The 21591-nt window shown below is 34.2% G+C and overlaps 1 protein-coding gene across 3 annotated transcripts; it reads right to left on the bottom strand.

The window, feature by feature from the left end:
- Positions 1 to 44: 44 nt before the first annotated feature.
- On the bottom strand, positions 45 to 16353 carry EMB2761 (threonyl-tRNA synthetase, putative / threonine-tRNA ligase). 3 transcript variants are annotated; one of them, XR_016043171.1, is made up of 10 exons: positions 15950 to 16353; positions 13615 to 13761; positions 13332 to 13479; positions 12247 to 12500; positions 11631 to 12008; positions 8527 to 8835; positions 7982 to 8182; positions 6713 to 6995; positions 5877 to 5937; positions 45 to 279 (listed from the first exon to the last, which is right to left on the bottom strand). XR_016043171.1 is itself a non-coding variant. In XM_020675116.2 (9 exons), the coding sequence occupies exons 1-8, from the start codon at positions 16271 to 16273 to the stop codon at positions 6735 to 6737; spliced, it is 2022 nt and encodes a 673-aa protein (XP_020530775.1). In that variant the 5' UTR covers positions 16274 to 16353; the 3' UTR covers positions 5754 to 5937; positions 6713 to 6734. The 3 variants fall into 3 exon arrangements, 2 of the variants coding, with proteins under 2 accessions (XP_020530775.1, XP_006856829.3); XM_020675116.2 differs by lacking the exon at positions 45 to 279 and having other exon boundaries at positions 5754 to 5937; XM_006856767.4 differs by lacking the exons at positions 45 to 279; positions 5877 to 5937 and having other exon boundaries at positions 6594 to 6995.
- Positions 16354 to 21591: the final 5238 nt, after the last annotated feature.

Raw genomic sequence — 21591 nt, forward strand, 5'->3', positions numbered from 1 at the left:
TTTTCAAAATTCTTGTGCAGGTTCTACTTTCACTTACCGATACATTATTGGAAACGATTTTATATAAGGTGTCAGTCTTATACTGTATGAAAGCTGTCACACCCCAAGAATTTACAATACTGTTATTCCTGAGATGTGACAGACAAAACATATATACATCTATTGGTAGGACAAATTTACAGTGGCGACGTCTTACAAAGTAAATAAAGAAAGCTCGTACAACAACAGTATCTTCCAAGGTTGATCTTGACTAGCACTCAAAATGAAACTGCAGTTATCCTGAAAAATGTTTATCATAGTTTGATGAGTTTGGCTACTCAGTAAATGATCATCATAATCCTAAAAATAATCATGATTGAAAGATATCAATATTTTCCAAAATGAGATCTATTAACAGAAATGCATCAACAGTTTCACTTTCAATAAATGCATAATTAAGTATAATCCAAGTAATTGAAATGCTTATAACACTTTTAACGGCAGTACATAATTCAAAGGATTTCACAAAATACCCTATTGGCGTCCCAAGTAGGTCACCTATATACCCCATCAGCGTCCTGATGGGTCCACTTAATCCCTATCGGCGTCCCAGATAGGTCCACTTAATCCCTGCAGGTCCACTTATACCTCACCGGCGTACCGGATGAGTCCACTTAATCCCTACCGGCGTCCCAGATAGGTCCACTTATACCTCACCGGCGAACCGGATGAGTCCACTTGCATACTTAAATTATTTCTAAATCTCTTTAAACATTCGAAAGCAGCAATATCATGTACTCAATATATCACTGAAATCATTAATATGAATTTCACTGAAACCATTAATAACAGTCACTTTCAATAACATTTCTAAAATAACCAATCAAATATTTTGGGCTCAAATTTAGAAAGATAGCAGTTCGTAAAGACGTTCTAGCATAATTGCCAATTTAATATATATAGAAAAACTCTTATAGAAATTCAAGAATACGGAATTATCACAATTTATGGGATATCAATTCACAAATAAACATTTCACAACAATACTATAATCAATTGCAAAAATGTCAATTTTTAAATAATAAGGCAGTCATTTGCACATGAATTTTACAATGTCTAAATATTCAAAACAGTAGAAAGAAATATCACAATTTTACTAAAAGCAGAAATATCACATTTATTTCTAACAATAGACAAGAAAAATAAATAAATTTATTTTTCTAATTTACAGCATTCAAAATTTCTAACATAGATAAAATATCACAATTTTTATTAAAAAGATTAATTTTCAAGATAATGAGGTCACGTGCGCATAAAATTTATCGCACCTAAAATTCATGATAATAAGCAGAAATAATTATTTCATTTCATTTTTAAAAAGAATGGATTATTTTTCAAGACAATGGGGTTACTTACACACAAAACTGATAAAATAAAGATCCTAGACGGAAATATCACTATTTATTAAAAATAGACTATTTTTCAGAAAGACGATGTCACTTACACACAAAACTGATAAAATAAAGATCCTAGACGGAAATATCACTATTTATTAAAAACAGACTATTTTTCAGAAAGACGATGTCACTTACCCACAATTGTTTGAGAAGGAGCTTCCGATAAAAAAATTCGGTTCGAGAGAGGAGTTCACTGTGTTTCGACCAGAGAGAGAGAGAGATCTCAAAATTTTCTAGGGTGGGAGTGCTCACATCCCCTATTTAAATTCTTATAACGTATTATTATAATATTTTATTACGCTCTACCTCATACCTGAGGTGTCGCGTTAAGCGTCTACTTTCAACATACGAAAACCACGTCCGCTAAAGGACGTTGCCAGCTGCAAGCAGCAACTGCAAAGGCTGCAAACAAAAGCAGCAGCAAAAGTTTTAAACCAAGTAAAAGTTTTTGAAAATAGTGATGGTTCCCAAAGACCATCATACTCAAACAGACCATCACCTATTTAAAAGCATCTTTACTCCTTTTTTTTTTTTTTTGAAATTTTAGGATTGTTACAAAAGCATACCTCAAAAACCCATCCAAAACAAATTGTTCCGACAATGTAAAACCCTACAAATGATCATCTTGAGCTCAATATCCATGGACATGAGAAATATTTGAATTCAAGTCTTGAAAATAGTGCATCTTATAACGTTTATCCATAATGTATTTTTAAGATCTTCAAATATTCATAAATCTACTTGATCTGCACTGTTTTTAACGCTTTAAATTTCACAATTAATGACTAAACAAATTTTTAGAGTATCTCTAAGTTTTCTAACGCCAAATTAGAAGGCACGCCTTACTTTGATTGTTTAAGGTGGATGCCTTATAGAAAGGCTAAAGAATTAGGTACTTCTTTACATAGCTATATTGGCTTCACCAAACAGGTGCATTACCATTAAAAACTGAGACAACCCAAACAGTCTTTTTCTTTTCTTTTTTTTTTAATGCATTTTGGGGCTTTTTTGCCTCATGCTTTAAACAGTGAAACCATCCAGCTTCAAAGTTTTCTAACGAAGTTCCCGGCAGTAGCTAAAAAGTAGAAAGTATAACCAAGTCTTCTGCTTGATATTTTTGTGACTTTTCCCTTAGTAACGAAAAAGTTTACAACCTTAAAATGTAGAATTTACATGCATCTTAAAAGTTCATCGGAAAACATTGTTTTAATGTTGAAAGACCTTCTAATTGATCATCTCCACATCGAGATGTATGAGTATGAAAAAAAAAAATAAAATTGAGTCTTAAAAATAGTGCATGTTGCAACACATCACCTAGACCGTCTATTTTTAAGATTCTCATATGTTTATAGTTCTACTTGATTTTAACCATTTTGGAGTCTAAAATTTTAAAATTAGATATAAAAATAGATTTTTAGATAATCCTAAAAAACATTTACACCAAAATTACATGTTATGATAAAATTTGAATGTGAGCCTTAATTGGATTGTTGAAGGTTGCAACCTTATAGAAACCACACCCTTTTAATAATAATCTTGCTCCATTTTCCATAAAAGTTGGGTTCCAATTGGGATGAAGGCAATAGAGTCGTGGAAATACCCCCACACAGGCAGCGCCAAATATGGTAGAATTTCCATTTAGTGGTCCCCACAAACGCATCCTAACCTACCTATTTTTGAAAGTGGATAAATTGAGTGCCTCGTCCAGAAATTTGCCAACCCCAAATAGTTAGGATAAGATTTCGATGATGAGAGTATATGGTGCTTGTTTATTTTTTCAAATTGTATGAAACCTGGTTAATTTAAAATTTAAATGTAATTAACATGACTTACAGGAATTGGGCATGGGCTTGAGTGGTTACAGCTAACGTTTAGCAATGCTACATCTCAAATTCAATTACTACTACTAAACTACCAAGAAAAAAACTAACTTGGCTTACATTTTACCATGGAAAAGGTTTTCAAGCAATTCATGCATCCACGCTCGTTTTCAAGAGATTTAGGACCCATAATACATCCCAAATTCCAAAAATCTGATTTTCAAATTTGGAGCTCTAAATACAGCACGGATTACAGTCTCTGAATATCTCATAGAAATTTTTTTTTTCTTTCGTAATTCATTATCATAACTATAAAATTTTCAATCCAAAAAGTCCGTGTTGGTAATAGGTGCATCCCAGGGCACATCTAAACCCCACCCTTTTAACTTTTTCAAATGAATTGCTTGGTGATTTTTCTGCAATTCTTCAGTTGTAAATTATAAATGGACACATGGGACACATTTGTATGGTCCTCCAGAACCAAAAGCACCACTTTTCATCTATCTAAATCCATGGGTTGTAGCACAGGCAACAAATGCATGATAAAACAGTATCAAGTGGACAAAGGGGCCTACCTCTAGTGACCTACAAAATGATTTCAATTTGCCAAGAGTCATTGACAACATAGGTCAGCTCACTTCCATGGCTACCACTAAGGAAGGGAATATAACTCTTAGCAATTCTTGAGATTAATTGGCAATTTACATGGTCAATACTCCAGCAAGTCAAACACAAGGTTCCATGGCATTTAATCAGTGTCAGCTTCATGAAGGTACTAATAGTTCAATAGCTTAAATTTGCAATTCCAATTATTCTCTGTCATTTTCTTTTATCATCAGTGGCATCTCTTATTTATCTTATTTTGACCTCTTAGGATGGGCTAGCTATAAAGAAAAAATTTACTCCTATTATGAATATGCACATTGCCTATATTTCTTAAGATGCACTTCTAATATAGTATATGGCTTTTTTAGTAGTAACTATACCGTGTTTTTTCCCATTTAGTAACTATACCACTGATTATAGACATTGATCAGCAAAGCCCATCACCAGAATATTATTTTACCTCCCCACACACACACACCCCACATTATGCTTTTATTGATAAATTAACTTCAGAATTTGCAAATACATACCCTATGGTTAGAACATTCTTAAATGCAGCAACCATTTTGGAAATCAAATGCTTTACTATTTCATATAAAATAGTTCCCCATGGGCATTATTTTTTACTTTTTCAGGGGTTGAACTGAAATTATCGGTTAAAAGATGCAGGCTTTCATTAGGTAGTGGGGGTGCTGAGGAATTAATACATGTAATGCTCTGAAGTCACATGAAAAGTCCATGGCTTCTGTGCAATCTGTACCTTTCAAGAGAAAATATATTCTCAACCTACAAAGCTATCCATGAAAATGCAGAAACAACATTTAGGGGCTGTTTAGATACCCGGAAATACATTGTTTATGAAATATATTACTGGCGTAATACATTACCTGCAAATTGATATTTACTGTTTGGATAGTATTTTCATGCAACCTGAGAAATATATGACTATTGTTTGGCTATGTCTGGAAGAAATATGAAAATGCATTACCAACATTTTACCCCCACTTGCCTATAAACTACCATTTCTTACTTTTTTTTTGTCACAAAATTCTATTGAAATGTGGAATTAAAGTCATCATCTCACATCATTCCAATAAGATTTTCTAATAATAACATCATCACCGTTCCAAAAAGATTTTCTAATAATAACTTGTATCATTCTAAAGTCATCATCATACAAATTTTTACTTATTTTACATATCTGTGGTAAATAATTAGACTTTGGTTTCAACATGATAAATCATTGGAATAATATGATTGAAATAAAATATGATTGGAATAACATGTTTTTATTGTGATAAGCCTTATTTTTATTTATTTTATATAGAAGTCTTTCAAATGTCTATCTATATAATTTCAAATAAGCAATAAATTTATGATACCAAATTAAAAATCTTTATGGTACAAATTAAAAAATGAAAAAAAATTTGATTAGTAAACTAGAAGGTTTGATAATTGCAATAGGAAATTTTGAGGTATTGGAGGAAACTAAAGATGTATCTTTTATCAATTGAGCTCTTACTAATCTCTTATAAGGATTATATTGGGTAAAATTCTTTATTCTAATTGTGGTGTAATTTCTTATGTTGGGTAAAAAATTTTATTATAATTATGTTGTGTAATTTCTCATTAATTAGATATGCTAAAAAGAATGGATATACTAAGAAGAAGAAGAAGAGAGTGGAAAAATTCTAGGTGAGAAAGTAAAAACGCTTAAAAAAATAAAATAAAATCAAGAGGAAGGGACATAAAGATAAAAAAAAAAAAAAGTGCAGATGATAAAAAAAGACTTAAAGAGAGAGAGCAGCATAGATGAGAAGGAGAGGCTTAAAGATGAGAAGAACGGGCTTAAAGAGAGAGGATGCAAACCAATTATTAGAGATCAAATCACTTCTGCAAACCAGTTATTAGATATCAAATCACTTCTGCAAACCAAGTAAGCGGGCCGTCATTTTATTAAGTTGACATTTATTAAGCTGGGATAGGATGCACACGAAAGATTTATAAAGATTACCCGTAAAGCGCATAATAGATTTTGCACCTTTCACCGCCCGTAATGTATTTATAAATATTACCTGTCAAGCACATAATAGACGTCATTTTTATTAAACTGGCAGATTGGCATTTTATTAAGCTGGGATAAGATGCACACGAAAGAATTCTAAAGATTACCCGTCAAACGCATAATAGATTTTGCACCTTTCACCGCCCGTAATGTATTTCTAAAGATTACCTGTCAAGCGCATAATAGATTTTGCACTTTTCACCGCCCGTAATATATTTCATGATTTTTGAGGAAATCTCAATAATCTATTTCCATTTCCTTTTTCTTTTCCTTGATAACAATGGAAAAGTCATATTTCCTCATAATCGATTATCATGTAATAGATTTTCAGTTACCCAAACGGCCCTTAATAACAATGGAAATGTCATATTTCCTCATAATCGATTATCATGTAATACATTTTCAGTTACCCAAACGGCCCTTTACTTTGTAATCGCTTGTCATGTAATAGATTTCCAATTACCCAAACGGCCCCTTAGTGTCAACAATTAGTGGTGCATGCTAATAAAGATCACACTATAAGATTAACAAGAAATCCCGTCACTTATGCACATTATTGTGGTGCAATACTATATCAATCTCTATGGTTTCCAATGCTTTTTCAATGCCAAACTATAACTTCATAATAGAATTGCGCTTTTGGAGGTCACAAATCAAATAATATAATTTTTTTTTTTTGGGTAAATATTTAATGCTTTCTTGTTATATGCCCAAGCAATATTCTTTTATAAATTACATTTTTTTTTTTAAACTGTATAAATTACAAATAAATTGCTAGAACTTACAGGATCGATTGCTGTTTAATTGCTACAATGATGTTCTTTGGGCTTGACATAATCGAATTTTGTTTATGAAATCTTCAATGCTCATTGAACCAAGCTCCCCACTTTGCCGAGAACGAATAGTTAGGGTTTGGTTCTCCATTTCTTTCGGCCCAACCACTGCCATTAATGGTATTTTCTGCTTCTCAGCATTTCTTATGAGTTTTGGAAGGCGCTCGCCATGGCAGAGTTCGGTTCTGATGCCTTCTGCCTTGAGTCTTGCCAACATCTCTTTGGAATACCCAATCTGCAGATACACAATCTGAGACTGTAAATTCCTTGAAATAGGAAAAAAATCAGGCCAGAAAATGTCCATGTTTTTCTTAAAAATATACTGATCAATAGACAAGGAAGTCTCAAAGTTACCTAAAAAGGGATGCAAAAACTTATAAGAAGAATAAGAATTGAATGTATGAATAAATTATTCTACTCTATTGGTTTTTAGGAAGTTACAAACTTCTCATATGGAGATGGATGCATTTGGAAAAGTAAAATAATAAAAGAGAAAAGATGCCACTTAATTGGTGTAAGAAACTGCCAAAATAAGCGCAATTATCAGCAATAAACTCACTAGAGGTACACATTCAGTGATTATTAGTAACCCTCTTAAAATGTCATTTTTGATATTTATTTCACGCTATGTTCTTTTCACAGTTTCTCTTGGTACTCTGGTTAATTAGTGTAATGTTTAAATGCAACATTTTTACAGACTCTGAAAACGAGAGTACTAGAAACCAAGTTCAAGAAAGCCAATTAGACTACAAAAAACACTTTTTCATTTTCATTTTTTCTTGTGCATTGCTACTTAGTAGATCCTAGGCTGCAAACTTCACTTCCATAACCAGACAGATATTCAACTGCCAAGGGAAAACATCAGCTGCTACAGGGCTTCTCTTCATCCCATCTCAAATAAAAAGAGACATTCTCATAAACTGTGGAAGCCATGCATTTTGTAGCTCAATTAAAAATTAAGAGAGTATATCACAAGTTATCAAAACATAAGTATACACAAGCTAAATAAAGAGTCAATAACTGAATGCCAGCATATAACTCCGCAATTGCCAGTACCAAGCCCAGATGAGAAAGGAGGGTTGTGTTAGGTTGGAAGCCAGCAGAAAACTTTTGCCACATCCCTATCATGAATTATATACACATGCATGATGATAATGATGATGAACTAAATGCCAGTATGTATGTGTATATGTCTATGTTTGAGAAAGAGAGAGAGGATACCTGTGAGTCAGTAACGGGTAATATACGAGCTTGGATAGGTGAAAGCCATAATGGGAAATCCCCGGCATAGTTTTCAATAAGGATCCCAAAAAACCTCTCCATAGATCCCAGGAGTGCCCTGTGGATCATGATCGGACGCCGCCTCTCCGTGTTTGAGTCAACATAATATAAGTCAAATCGCTGAGGTAAATTAAAATCAACCTGGAAATAAGATCCAGAGAGTTTTAAAAGTCAACTACACAAAAACTTAATGAATAAGGAAATATCACAAATACACAAGAAAAGTTTATATAACAACTAGTCCTAATAATGTAACACTTTGTTTCAGACTTTGCCATGGTCCCCAAGCAAGCAGAGAACTCAACTATAGCCTAGAGTCAATATGCAAGCGCAGGTCAAAACAAATTTCTTGATGATAAAATGGCTGGTCCAAAAAAATTAAACAAGAATAAAGAACAACAAATTTTCAGTAAAAATAAGGGGAACCAACTACACCACACTTGATCAGGTTGAATGTTATCAACAAAAAGGAAAATAGAACATGCCTGTACAGTGGTACATTGCCATTTTCTCCCAAGAGCATCTTCGATTTTTAGATCAATTTTTGGACCATAAAATGCACCTCCACCTTCATCAATTTGATAGTCCCAACCCTTATCATCCAATGCATCTTTTAGAGCAGTAGTTGCTTCTTCCCATATATCATTGCTCCCTACTGCTTTTTCTGGTCTGGTGGAGAGGTTGACTTCATACTTATTGAAACCAAATTGCATTAATATCTCTTCAGTTAGATCTAATACGCCTTTGATTTCATCTTTGATCTGATCAGGTAGGCAGAAAATGTGGCCATCATCCTGCGAAGTTAAAACCAAAGCTTAATGTGTTGATGTTAGGTTGTTTTCAGGATAGGAAAAGAAAACATGCAGGCCCCAAATTAATATCTCTGTTATATCCCCAAAAAAATATCAATTTTCAAGAAAAATGGCAGTAAACATGCTTGGAGGACACATGAAATATATTTTTTAAATTCAAAAAATTTATTCATGGACAATGGATCTGCCCATTCGCAAAGTAACGACGCATAGGTTTCTCCATCCAACATAGAACGAACTCATCATTGTTGTTCAGGATTCAGGTAACCTGCATTTGGACTTCATGATGCTAAAGAAGAAGGATTAAACTAAATACCAATAAAGATAAATATCAAAATCCCAGAAGAGAATAAATATTACACCGAAATTAAGTTCTGATAATCAATAGATGTGGTCATGTAGATTTTGAGTTACTTTGGAATGTCAATCTATTAGCTGACTGTGCAGTGTATATGCAGGTTTTTTTTCCTTTTGCATCATCATTTTTTTTTTATCGATTTATTTTTTAGCATTATCAAACCAGAATCGAAGGGTAAAGTCTGTTGCTACCCAATGGTACAGATGGGTGGCACGTAACTATTTCAAAGGCTCGATATTTCAAAAAGTTTGTGGAGCGACCTAAGTACGTATTCAAAAATTTCCTTAGATATCTATTAAAAATACCTAGATTCGCACAAAAACATGCACTGCAGTTTACATTTAAACACCAGAATGTAAGGCAGAAACTCAAGACATAAATTTCAACTTAACATAAACACATGACAAGGTTACCACCACATTCTCAACTTAACATAAACTCAAGACATAAATTTCCATCAAATACTGAACTTAAAACTCAGAAGTAAACAGAACAATGGGGATAAAGAAGTGGAGATCTTGAAGAATAGAATGATAAGCTCCAAATAAAACATAAACTGTTAGTATTGTCAACGATAACCGCCTAGGACTTCGCATACCCCACTAGATCTCCTTGGACAGGCACACAAGAATTTCAGCAAACTTCTTTAGAAAATAGAAAGGGCCAGGGAAAAGAGAGAGTAAAAAAAACAAATCTTACCTCTCTCTTACACACATCCCAGCCTAGCTGCTTCTCTCTACATAGTTGAATATCTTGGGAAAATAGGATAAGGCCTTTGTATTACACTAGGTTAGGGTTTAGAAGAGATGAAGTTGCCAGTTCTTAGGAGATTAGTGGGGTATGAGAGGCTTTATTCTCAACCCTTCATTCTTAGATCCATGCCAATGGCCCCAGTTGTACTTACCCTACACTTTTTCCAATCTTTCCAAAAAGACCAATACTTTCTTAAAATGTTTCTTATAACACATACTAATCATTTTAGACTTTTGAATGATGATCTGGAAAGGCAATAATCCATATGGGCCGTCCAAGAACATAAAGCCTATGGAAAAACAACTTAAAGAGTTTTTATGAAAGTAACCATTTATAAAAATGACTTAAGTCTCATGTGGGACCCATGGCCAGGGGGGCTAACATGATGCACGTAAATTATGTGCACACATGTGTGCCACCGCATATCTGGCCCACTTGTGCCCTAAAGAGTCTTTAAACCATGTTTTGTCATTTTTTTTAAACTTTTCATGGTACAAAATTCTAAATACCAGAATAGTCCCAGTACAAGTATATTATACAAACGCCTCATAGGTCCTACTCTCCTTTTGAGAGGACAAGATTTAAATTTTAAGGTGATATTTGAGGAATAAAAATTTCATCTAACACCTTCGAACAGACACTCGACTTATGGTGTCTGTCTTGATTTCAACTAAACCGATGAATACTACCATGGGGTAGTAACAAAAATGCTACGGCCTTAAAAGCCAAAAAATCCCAACAAATGCACACTATAAAATTGGGGCATGCCTCCTATAAATTTAGTATTTCATTTTCCTTTAAGGACTCTTCATCTTCTTATCAACTCAGGAAACTTGGATGATCTAACCAAATTATCAAAACCCATGAGGGCCATGCGCACCAAATGAATGCTAATTCATATGGGACCACTACGTTTGGGACAACACAGGAAGAATCAAAGGCAACAGAAGAATAATAATTAAGCCGCCAGCATGCTTTGGGTCATTGCATTTGAAGCATATAATATATTCAACCAAATATCATGCAACCATAATATCCATATGATATACATATCGCCCAAAAAGACAAAAAACGGTAAAAGAAAAAACAATTGCAACTCACAAATAAACAACACAAGTTCATTTTTTCAGGTTGGACATAACATGAACCCACAATGCAATTTTACTGATCTAGGGCGATGGAGAGACTTGCCTCTCAAGAATATTCGATGCAATAAAATAGACTATAAATTAAAACCAGAATGTTGAGATGGATGAGTGGCAAGACAAGAAGGGATAAAATTCGAAATAAATCCATTAGGGAGAATTTAAATGTGGCACCAATAGGCGATAAGATGAGAGAGAGTAGACTAAGGTGGGCTAGCCATATGTAACGCCGACCAAGTACAACACCTATTAGAAGGTGCGAGTTAGTTCAAGTGGAAGGATTGAAAAAGGTAAGGGGTAGGCCCAAAAGGTCGTGGTTGGAAGTAGTCCGAAAAGATATGGGGACTTATGGCCTCACTGAGGGTATGGCCTTTAATAGAGCAAAATGACGGACCAGGATTTGTGTAACCCACCCCTATTAATTGGGAAAAGGCTATAATGATGATGATGATGATAAAATAAAACCAGAAATATAGATAAAGTTTCCCAACAAGTGCAAGAAACTCAAAATGAAAACATACCTGAGTAAAGCCTCGTACACGGAAAAGGCCATGTAAACTTCCAGACAATTCATATCTATACACAGTTCCCAGCTCTGCAACTTTGATGGGAAAGTCCCTATATGAATGCAACTTGTGTTTGTAAAGAAGAATGTGATATGGGCAATTCATGGGCCTAAGCAGATAATGCTCGTCTTCAATTTTCATTTGGTCAAACATATTTTCCTTGTAAAAATCTAGATGACCACTGATCTTCCAAAGGTCTGCCTTTGCTACATGAGGAGTATATACTAACTGATAACCATGTTCCATATGCAACTTCTTCCATGAATCCTCAATAAGGTGTCGAACAATGGAACCTTTAGGATGCCAGAAAACCAATCCTCCCCCTGCTTCCTCCTAGAAAGTTTCAAGATTAAGGCTGATAAGTTCAGGCATTTTGACGCTCTTCATTTCTAGAATTCTAAAACTGAGCAAATACATTTCTCAGAAATCACCTAGTTTCATTCTTATTCAAGATTAATAACTACCTTCCAATCTCCCCTCCACGAATAAGTTTTTCTTAAATTGACTACGATCAACAAATAAATGTCCAACTTTACATATAGATATTTTATAATTAAAGACTTGGTAATACCTGTATTGAAAATAAATCGAGATCTTGACCTAGGCGTCTGTGGTCACGGCGTTTTGCCTCCTCTTTGAAGTGAAGGTATGCTTTCAACTGTTCTTCAGTCTCCCAGGCTGTGCCATATATTCTTTGAAGCATTGCCTTATTTTCGTTGCCCCTCCAATAAGCACCAGCCACAGACTCAAGCTCAACAGCATTCTTGCTAATATTTCCAGTGCGCTCAACATGTGGTCCAGCACAGAGATCCCACCACTCATTTCCTGTACATTAAAGGAGGGTATGGTAATGAAATCATCCAACATAGTCACATATATTAGACCTCATCATCATCGAAACCTTGGGATGGGCACATATATAAGACCTAATACAAAGAAAAAAGAGCCAAGATATGAAGGAATTCTATGGATCTCCTGCACTTCACTAAGCAGCGGCAAGTACAGTTATGTCAGCTGCAAATAATGATTTTCTACTTTGGGGAAGGCTCATAGCCATGATATCTAAATACAAAAAGAGAATAACTTTTATTTAGTGCTTTCTGAAAATATTAACCACATGTTTAACAATGTAACCAGTGGGGCACAATAAATTGTCTCTCCAATTCAAAACCCGAAGGAGAAAGCAGAAGAGTCTCCTTTCCATTAAAACACAGACCAACACAAGGTTCAGCAAGTAGCTACAAGAGAATGAACTATAATGGATAGCCTCTGAAAGGGACTCCATAAGATAAAAGAGAGCCTCACATGCAAAAACATTCAACAGCAGATTGCAAAGATAGACAAATAATTGCATATACAGAATAAAATGAAAAGATTAAAGAATTAATAGAACTATAATTACCTAATTTCATTTACAATACCGCCCAATGAAATAATGAATGGAGATGAAGAGCGAGAGTGAGACATACCAAAGGAGTCATGTCTTCTTCTGATGGTTCCCACTCTCTCTCCATCAAAGTCCATTAAATTGGAGAATCATGACCCAGAGGAATGATTTTTCAATAGAAGATCGGGTTTTAAAATATTTTTTATTAATTTGATTAAAAAAATTCAATGACAGGCAAAAAAGGCATTAAGGAGAGCAACCAGACTGACCAATATGATATATTGTGATAGGTTCTGACTTGATACTTTCTAGGATCTCCACTTTGTAGGGCTCATTCAATGCCTTTATCCTTTCTAGAGCTTCCTCTTTGGAGACCTCTTCTCTAATTAGAGGCAAATTTCGGCTTATGATGCGGTCCTACAAGGGATGCCAAATATCAGTCGCATCATCCCGAGGGCCATGAACCATTTTAGTACTTTCCCAAGTTATTTTTGGGCCGTTCTTTAGAGTAACATGATGAAATAGAATACATGGTGAACACAGTTTGCTGACCATTTCCTTTTTAATCCTCTTCAGATCTTTGTCGGTTAGAGGCTCCATATCAAAGTCATAATAAAAACCATCATCAATCCATGGGCCTATTGTCACCTTAGCATCTGGAAAAAGTTTCTGAACAGCCATTGCCATAACATGGGCACACTGCAAACATCCATTGGAATTGTCAAAATCAAATGACATATCCAATGAGAAACATAAAAATAGATGCATATTCATAAAGAAAGATACTCGAGATAAAAAGATGGGTGTGTACGTAGAAATGCGCACTTAAACTAGGCACATCCAAGCAAATGAATAAAAAGAAACAAGAAATTGACGAAAAATGGAAAAGAACAAAAGTGAGTGTCCCTACTTGAATAGGAACTTTCACAGACGGATAAGTAATGTTGAGCAACATAAATCTTAAGTATAAATATTATTAAGTAATCCAACGAAATGTCTCCAACACTTCAACAAGCTCAAACTTCAACTGACGCAAATTTATGACTTGGGGTAAAAAGTTCGCAACGAACATGTATACATTCAAAATCCAAAGATTATATAGGTGAATGAGCAATTTTAAAGGCAATATGTAACAAAACTGTCGCAAAATAGTGTTGCATGCAGGATGTTTTTTAAATTCATGGTGTATATTGTAAGTGGACAGACTGCAAATTACAGAGAATTTCTTTCTATTGTTAACATATTTTGTCAAGTTGACCAGCTTTCTAAGATGAAAATTGATTTTACTTCTTGCATTGCTAAATTAGCTCGAGGAAAACAGAGCAACTCATTTTATTAGAATAATTCCAAAGGCTTAGGAACATTATCAGGAATATAAATAAATGGTCTTAAAATTTTTGACATGGCCATTTCTTTCCTATGCGAGGAGGACAAAAATGATTCTCTTGAGGCAGTTTCTTAGGACATTTCAAAGAAAATGGCAGCTACAAGAAGAGAGGAATAGATTGAAATAAAGACCATTGTCTTGGGTTGCAAAAGAAGAAATCAAGGGTAGGCACTAGTTTTCCATTATTTTCATAGTTTCTAGGAAGAAAAGGAATGGTCAATAGGGTTACATTAGGTTAAGCCCACTAACCATTTTGAGGTTTCATCAGTACTTTGGAGTGGAAGAATTTACTAGAGGATTGTGGGAAACTATCACTCCGCTCAAGATTGAAATGCTGTTATGTATATAATGTTTATATATAAAGGAAGAGCATAAAAAGACACCATATACTTTTTGTACAAGGAGGTCACAATTACTCTTGCCTGTCAGATTTCAAATCGGATGGTTGTAAGAGTGTCATTGACTAGACTCAAAGTTTAAAAAAAAATTCTCTAAACATTATGACACATCTCAAGCCATTCAATTTGACTTCTAATGGCTAGGAGTAACTGTGAAAAATATAAATGGTCTTATATATATATAATTTGAAGTTAAAAACCCTGAATCTATTGCCAAATCGGGATCCTCTCTTAACCTAATATTCTGATCGAAGTTGTGTTCATTTCAAGTATGACGTTATAGCACACTCTTAAGTACTTCATGCTTCATGTAGATTTTCAGATTTTCATCAATGGTGAAAAACATGTGAAATCAGTAAGTGTCTTTTAATATGGAAGTAGAAATTTTTCCTGCATTGTTTTGTGCACTTTGATGTACCTTTTGCATACTGACTATAAAAACATATGGAAATAAAACTAACCAACAAAACAAATATTGTATAGTAAAAAATAATGAAATTAGGATAAATTATAACAAGAAGATTATAAATTAGACTTACATACAGTTAGGGAAAAAATGTCCTTTGCTTAACATGTTCTGAAATTAATGTACGAAATTACATGGAATGTGAATGTCACAAAGAATTTAACAAACAATGAGTAATTAACATGAAACAAATCACAAGATCTGCTTGGTATGCTCCAGAGGCTTAAATGTTCCGAACGAGATGTCATAACTCATACACCTGCAAGGAAAGATCGAATTGACCAAGCCAATGACATAAATTGTTGATTAAACTACATGGGTCCGCTGAATATGCTCCCAAACCAGTAGAAAACTAAATTACATGCCACATGGATATAAGGACTGATCAAATGAGGAAAATGCAATCATAATTCATTGTAATTTATTGATAAAATCATATGGGGTTTGCTTAATAGGTACCTAAAACCTTGAAGATGCCAAATAAGTGTGAAAAACAATCAAACAGAAAAAAGCACAAGCAGATATCATCGTTCAACCACGTGGGGCATAACAAATATGTGTCAAAATCATAATTTTATCAATGTAACACATGAACAAGTTAATTTCGAATCAAAATCGTTAGCCAATAAAACATACCGTGTGGCGAATGCGCAGCAATTGCTCTGAAGATTCATTGGTGGGAAGAACCACATCTTGCAGGGCTTTGGTCTCTGAAGAATTTTCGACTTCATGGGTTTTTGTCGATGAAAGCTCTGATGGAGCTTCGGTGGCCACTGAGGCGGGAAAAGAGGTCGATTTTGCATTCACGTCTTCATATTTGAGGAAGGGGAATCGCAGTGTCGAATTGCAGGAACCAGAGAGAGAAGAGCTTAAGAGAGAAAAGGAAGAATGGCAGTTGAGCTTCCTATTGGATGGTAAAAACATGGGAGGAGGAAAAGATAGAGAAAGAATGGACTTCATTTTTGCTGAATGCCTCTTGTTGGGGCCTGCTTATATCTGCGTGCTTTGCTGTGAGGCGGATGTTGCCTTCTATTCTATCTTCATTTTATTATTTTAGAAAAATTTATGTAAAGTCCCAACCTCATAATATAAAATCAAGGAAAATAGAATATTCGAAAGTTGGAAAACCTTCATCTTTACCTTGTAGATATAAAGGAAAAAAAAGTTTGTGGAGTATTAAAAATTGGTGTATCTTGTAACAAATTGTTTGGACCGACTATTTTCAAGATTTTAAAATACTTATAGATTTATTTGATCCGCACTTGAAAATTTTTAAATATCACAAGTAAAATTTAAAGTAGATTCTCAAGCCAATATAAGGTTTCCAATACATCTCTTAGCAAAATTAAGAAGTGTCTATATAGTATAAGATTGGGCACCTTATTTTAGCGTTTTTCCTTATTAATAGAAAATGTATGGACAATTCAATACCCCATGGCATACAGTACTTGCACAAGATACCAGGTTATTCAACAAAGAAGGTTACGTGCAATTGTGTTAATATTTTTCATGAGAGAATAGTTGTTCTCTATTTTTTAGCTAATAGTAGCATGGACAATAGATGTTTGGAAGACTACCCCAATCTTACACTCGTGTGAGGTGGAGTACAATTGTCAGGATCATATCGGTCACGGCTTAAGTGAGGGGCATAGGCCGATCACAATTGGTTTGACTTATGTTCAACCGGTTAGACCAAATTTTTAAAATTTTATAAGGAATAAGAATAATAGTTAAAAGATATAAAATATACTAAAAAAAATCTCAACTTTATTTAGCAAGTTGAATTGCTAAAAATTGGATTGTCTGATAGGCCAACACCAGTCAGTCACTGATTTCAACCAATTATCAGTTTTTACTATAGACATTACTGGCCAAGGCACGAATAAGTGATTTGAATGATTAGACTAGGTTGTGTGGTAACCATGAAGTATGGTGCATCTTTGCTGCCCATGAAACGTTAATGGCACTAAGAGAAACGCAATGGAGAGAGAGAGCCACTAGCATTGGCACGGCTAAGCTCCAGCCATAACACAACCAAGCTCCAGCCATGCTACTCCAGCTAAGCTCCAACCATTGCCAAGCTTCAGCCTTCACCAAGCTCCCTCTGCCAAGTTTCAACCGCTCGGCACCACCCACGGAGCAACCAACAACATTGCCTCTTCTTTTTCCTCTCTCTGATGATACTCCGTACCCCCGTCTCTAGTCTATTTCTTGTTCACTTCTCTTGGCCTTTGCTATGTGGCTCCATCCTCAGATGTGGTCTCGCCTCATATTTGAGGTTTTTTTACTTCAAATCTATGCTTTCAGGTCACAGATCTATGGTCAGTTTGTGATCTTCTCTATCTTTTTCTCTCCTTTTTTTTTTTTTCTCCTCTCACCCCTTTTCTCTATGTTCTTCTATCATTTTTTTTTCTCAATTCTTTTCTCTCTCTCTCTCACATAGCTTCTTTCTTGTCTTTGTCTACATTTTTTTTCTTTTTTTCCTCTTTTATCCCCGCTATCTCTCTTTTTCTTATTCTATTAAATATTTTTGGTTTCTACTTATTGTGCTAACTGATTTTCTCCTTTCTCCTTTTCTTCTCCTTTACCCTCTCTTCCTACCTTTAGATCTCAGATTTTTTTCTATTGTTCTTTTTATTTCTATTGATCTTCCTTTAGCTCTTCTGTTATGATCTACCTTGCTCACGTACCTCCTCCTTCTCTTATTCTTTTTCATCTCTCAGCTTCACTTCATGCACCCCCACCCTCTGTCTTTTATATCCTCTTTTGTTCCTCTCCATTTTATCGATGATCTCTTTTTGCTTCTCAGCCGCTTTTCCCTTCCCTCGTTTCTCTTCTCCTTAAAGGAGGTTAATGCATAGGATGGGATTCTCCCCTCATTATGGGGATCGATATCATATTTTAGCCTTCTATAGGGCCTTTACGTTTCCTTTGGGGTACAAAGAGTCTTGCATTTACTTACTTTGGTTAATGCCTAAGATGGGATAAGGCCAATCCGATCGCTTAAACATTTAGCTGGATAATAAACCCCCTCTTGGTTCCTTTAGGCGATCGGATTCCTTTAGGCGATCGAATGGCCTTATCCCATCCAAAAGGTGGTAAAGTTTTAACTTTTAATTTTTAAAATTGAAAATCCAAGAGTTTCAACTTTTAAGTTTTAATTTTTAAAAATAAAAATAGTTGAAATCATATTATTTTAATGGTACTGATTTTTTTTAATGCCTTTAGAACATCATATAATCACATGTTTCCGCTATCCTCTTCGGCCGAGTCTGCATTCTTCGGTTAAATTAACATGAATCTGGCCAAAGCGACCGAATCAAGCCTAACTACTAGTTTTTTATTCATTTTACTTTGATACAGAGGTAAAAAATTGAAAGCTTCAACCTTCGGCCGAAGTGAAGTGAACTTAACAACACTAGAATTTTCTAATGTTTGGAGAAGGAAAGGATACGAGACAATATTGACTTTAATATCTCTCTGAATTTGAATGATTTTGACGAAAATTGATTCCATTTAACTGGATAAAAAAACCTAATTTATGTTACCAAAATTAGTATGAAGTGAAGTGTCTATAAATATTATAATTCTTTCGATCATCCACAAGGAAATGTTCTTTTTTTTGTTGTTTTATTGGATTCAAATGGTTGGTTTCTCTATAAATTGATTTTTTTTATTTTAGCAACTAAAATTTTTTCTCTCCCTCCTCCCCTCTCTCTCCCCCCAACATTGTGCTCTAACTTTGGGTTTTCCCACATTGTTCTTTAATTTTAGATTTTCCTACACTATCCCTTAATTTTAGGTTTTTCCACATTGTGCCCAAATTTTGGTTTTCTCTCTAAATTACTTTTTCATCACTAAAAATACTTTAAACTGATGTGGTTAATCTACTTATATAGCATGTATGTGTCTTTGTTGAGTTTGTCACTATTGAGTTTATTAACATTTTTTATACACATTATATAAAACTATTAGTTTCTAAAATATTTTAGTTGGATGTTGAACTTGTTAAATACTAGGATTTTATGTGAAAGAAAAAAGAAAAATGTGTTGTCAAAGGTGACAAATATTTGTTGGTAATATTTTTAAGAAAATAAATGCAACGTGATATATTAAATGGTGAAAAATTACTATGTAAAATAGAACGATAAAACTACCAATTATATTTGCACAGATTTGGTTTGCATATCTCTTCTTGATTTCGTAATTTAATTTCGCATTGGTTATTTGTTAAATGTGCTTTGAAATATTTCTTCTAACTGTATATTAGTCATGTCAAGCACTAAATCTGGATTAACCTCATCAGTAGCAGTAGCACGATCTAAATCCTTAGACCTACATGGGAATATGCAAAAGCGGTTCCTGGGGATTGAAACCAATGCATATATACTTTTATGGTAGATTAATTAAAGGGTCAGGAATATTTTGATTATAGCAATATCGCATGGTAATGTTGCACCTTGCAAGGAAGTTACAACAATTGTCAAATGGCGAATGTAGTTGTTAAGCGCTTGCTGGTTACGCTACCCGGAGCAAGACTTGTATGTAATTAATTTGCCAAAACGAAAGAGGTAAAGAGTTAATGATGTCATCGGAAATCCTTACATGCTCCAAACAATTGAGGAAGGTGAAAAATTCAATTATGAGGAATTAAAAGGACCTGAAATGATGTCTACTTTTATACAAAATAATATAGTTCGAGGGAGAGAAAAGAAGAGAAGTGGTGATAGATGCAATGGTGTTGGAAAGACAAGAGGAATGAGGGGCTATTTTACCCCTAGGACCACGTCTGAGGCACAAACAAATATAAATAGTGCTTTGGCTTCTAAAACAATTGTTGAACAAACAAAAATGGATGTAACTCAATTTATGTATGATGCTATGTCATTTAATGTAGCAAATTCACACTATTTTCAACTAATTGCTAATGCAATAGCTCTCGTTAGTCTTGGTTATAAAACACCAAGTTATCATTATTTAAGGTGCAAGCTTTTGAAAAGAATGTCAACAAAGTTAATGGATTTTTCTATCAATATAGGGAGTCATGGAAAACATCAAAATGTTCTATTATGGCAAATGGATGGGTAGATATATCAAACCAAAATTTGATTAATTTTTTGGTTAATTGATCCAAGGGTACAATATTTATCAAGTCTATGGATATTCCTGATGTATCAAAAATTGTTGAGCTTCTTTTTGGCTTGTTTAATGATAATATCTATATTATGAATATAGGGAGTCATGGAAAACATCAAGAAGTTCTGTTTTGGAAAATGGTGGGTTGATATAGCAAACCAAAATTTGATTAATTTTTTGGTTATTGATCCAAGGGTACAATATTTATGAATACTATGGTTACTTCCGATGTATAAAATATCATTTTTTTTTTTGGCTTGTTTAATGATATTATTAAAATAGTTGGTCCTTAATATTAGATTGAATTCATAACTGATAGTATAGCAAATTACAAAGTAGTTGGACTTAAGATTGGCTAAGAAGTACAAAACTATTTATTGGATGGTATGTGTTGTCCATTGTGTGGATTTGATATAGGAGATCCAGATAAATAACTGAATGATTTTCATTTCCAAGATATTCCAAAGGTCCTAAATTTGGCGAAAAAAGTCATAAAATATATCTATAATCACCCATTAGTTTTGAGCCTGATGTGGGGCAGTTTTGGAAGGAGTTGGTTTGCCCAGTTATTACACGCTTCGCAGCAGCTTCGTTACATTAAAAAGCCAAGTGACATCAAAGATTCCCTTACAAAAGTGTTTACTCACGAGGAATGGGTGAAATCACCTATAATAAACAAGGGCCGAGAATGAGGCCTCAGAGATGGTTCTTGATTCTTTCTGTTGGAAGCATTGTGAGTGTGTGGTAGATGTAACTGAGCCACTAATAAGAGTTTAATACCTAGCTAATAATGAGGAAATGCTTACAGTGGGGTCCTTTTATGAGGCAAATGATAGGGCTAGAAATGAGATACAATCTAAGCTTAAGAACAAGAAAGTCTCAAATCAATCTTATCTTAAAATTATTGATGCTATGTGTCAATCTGAACTTTATAGCCACCTACATGCAGCAGGCTTCTATCTTAACCTTAATTATTTCTTTCAAGCATCTCCCTCTAAGCAATCAGAAGTAAGAACATGATTTATTACTTTCTTGCATGGCTTGTCCATGATAAACATGTCCAAACAAAAATTCAATATGTAATGTAAAAAGTATTATATTACTACTGGTGACTTTGGTTTGTCGATGACAATACACAGCCG

The sequence above is a fragment of the Amborella trichopoda genome, chromosome 10, assembly GCF_054954075.1.
Source record: "Amborella trichopoda isolate Santa Cruz 75 chromosome 10, AtrichopodaSantaCruz75HAP2 v2.0, whole genome shotgun sequence".
NCBI classification, from domain to species: Eukaryota; Viridiplantae; Streptophyta; class Magnoliopsida; order Amborellales; family Amborellaceae; genus Amborella; species Amborella trichopoda.

Excerpts from the sequence above, each read along its gene's own strand:
- EMB2761 (XM_020675116.2), bottom strand. The coding sequence starts at position 16,273 with ATGAAGTCCATTCTTTCTCTATCTTTTCCTCCTCCCATGTTTTTACCA. Across the intron at positions 8,836-11,630 it reads GTGTACGAGGCTTTACTCAG|GATGATGGCCACATTTTCTG; the intron begins GTATGTTTTCAT and ends TTAACTTCGCAG. Across the intron at positions 6,996-7,981 it reads TACCCGTTACTGACTCACAG|ATTGGGTATTCCAAAGAGAT; the intron begins GTATCCTCTCTC and ends GTGTATCTGCAG.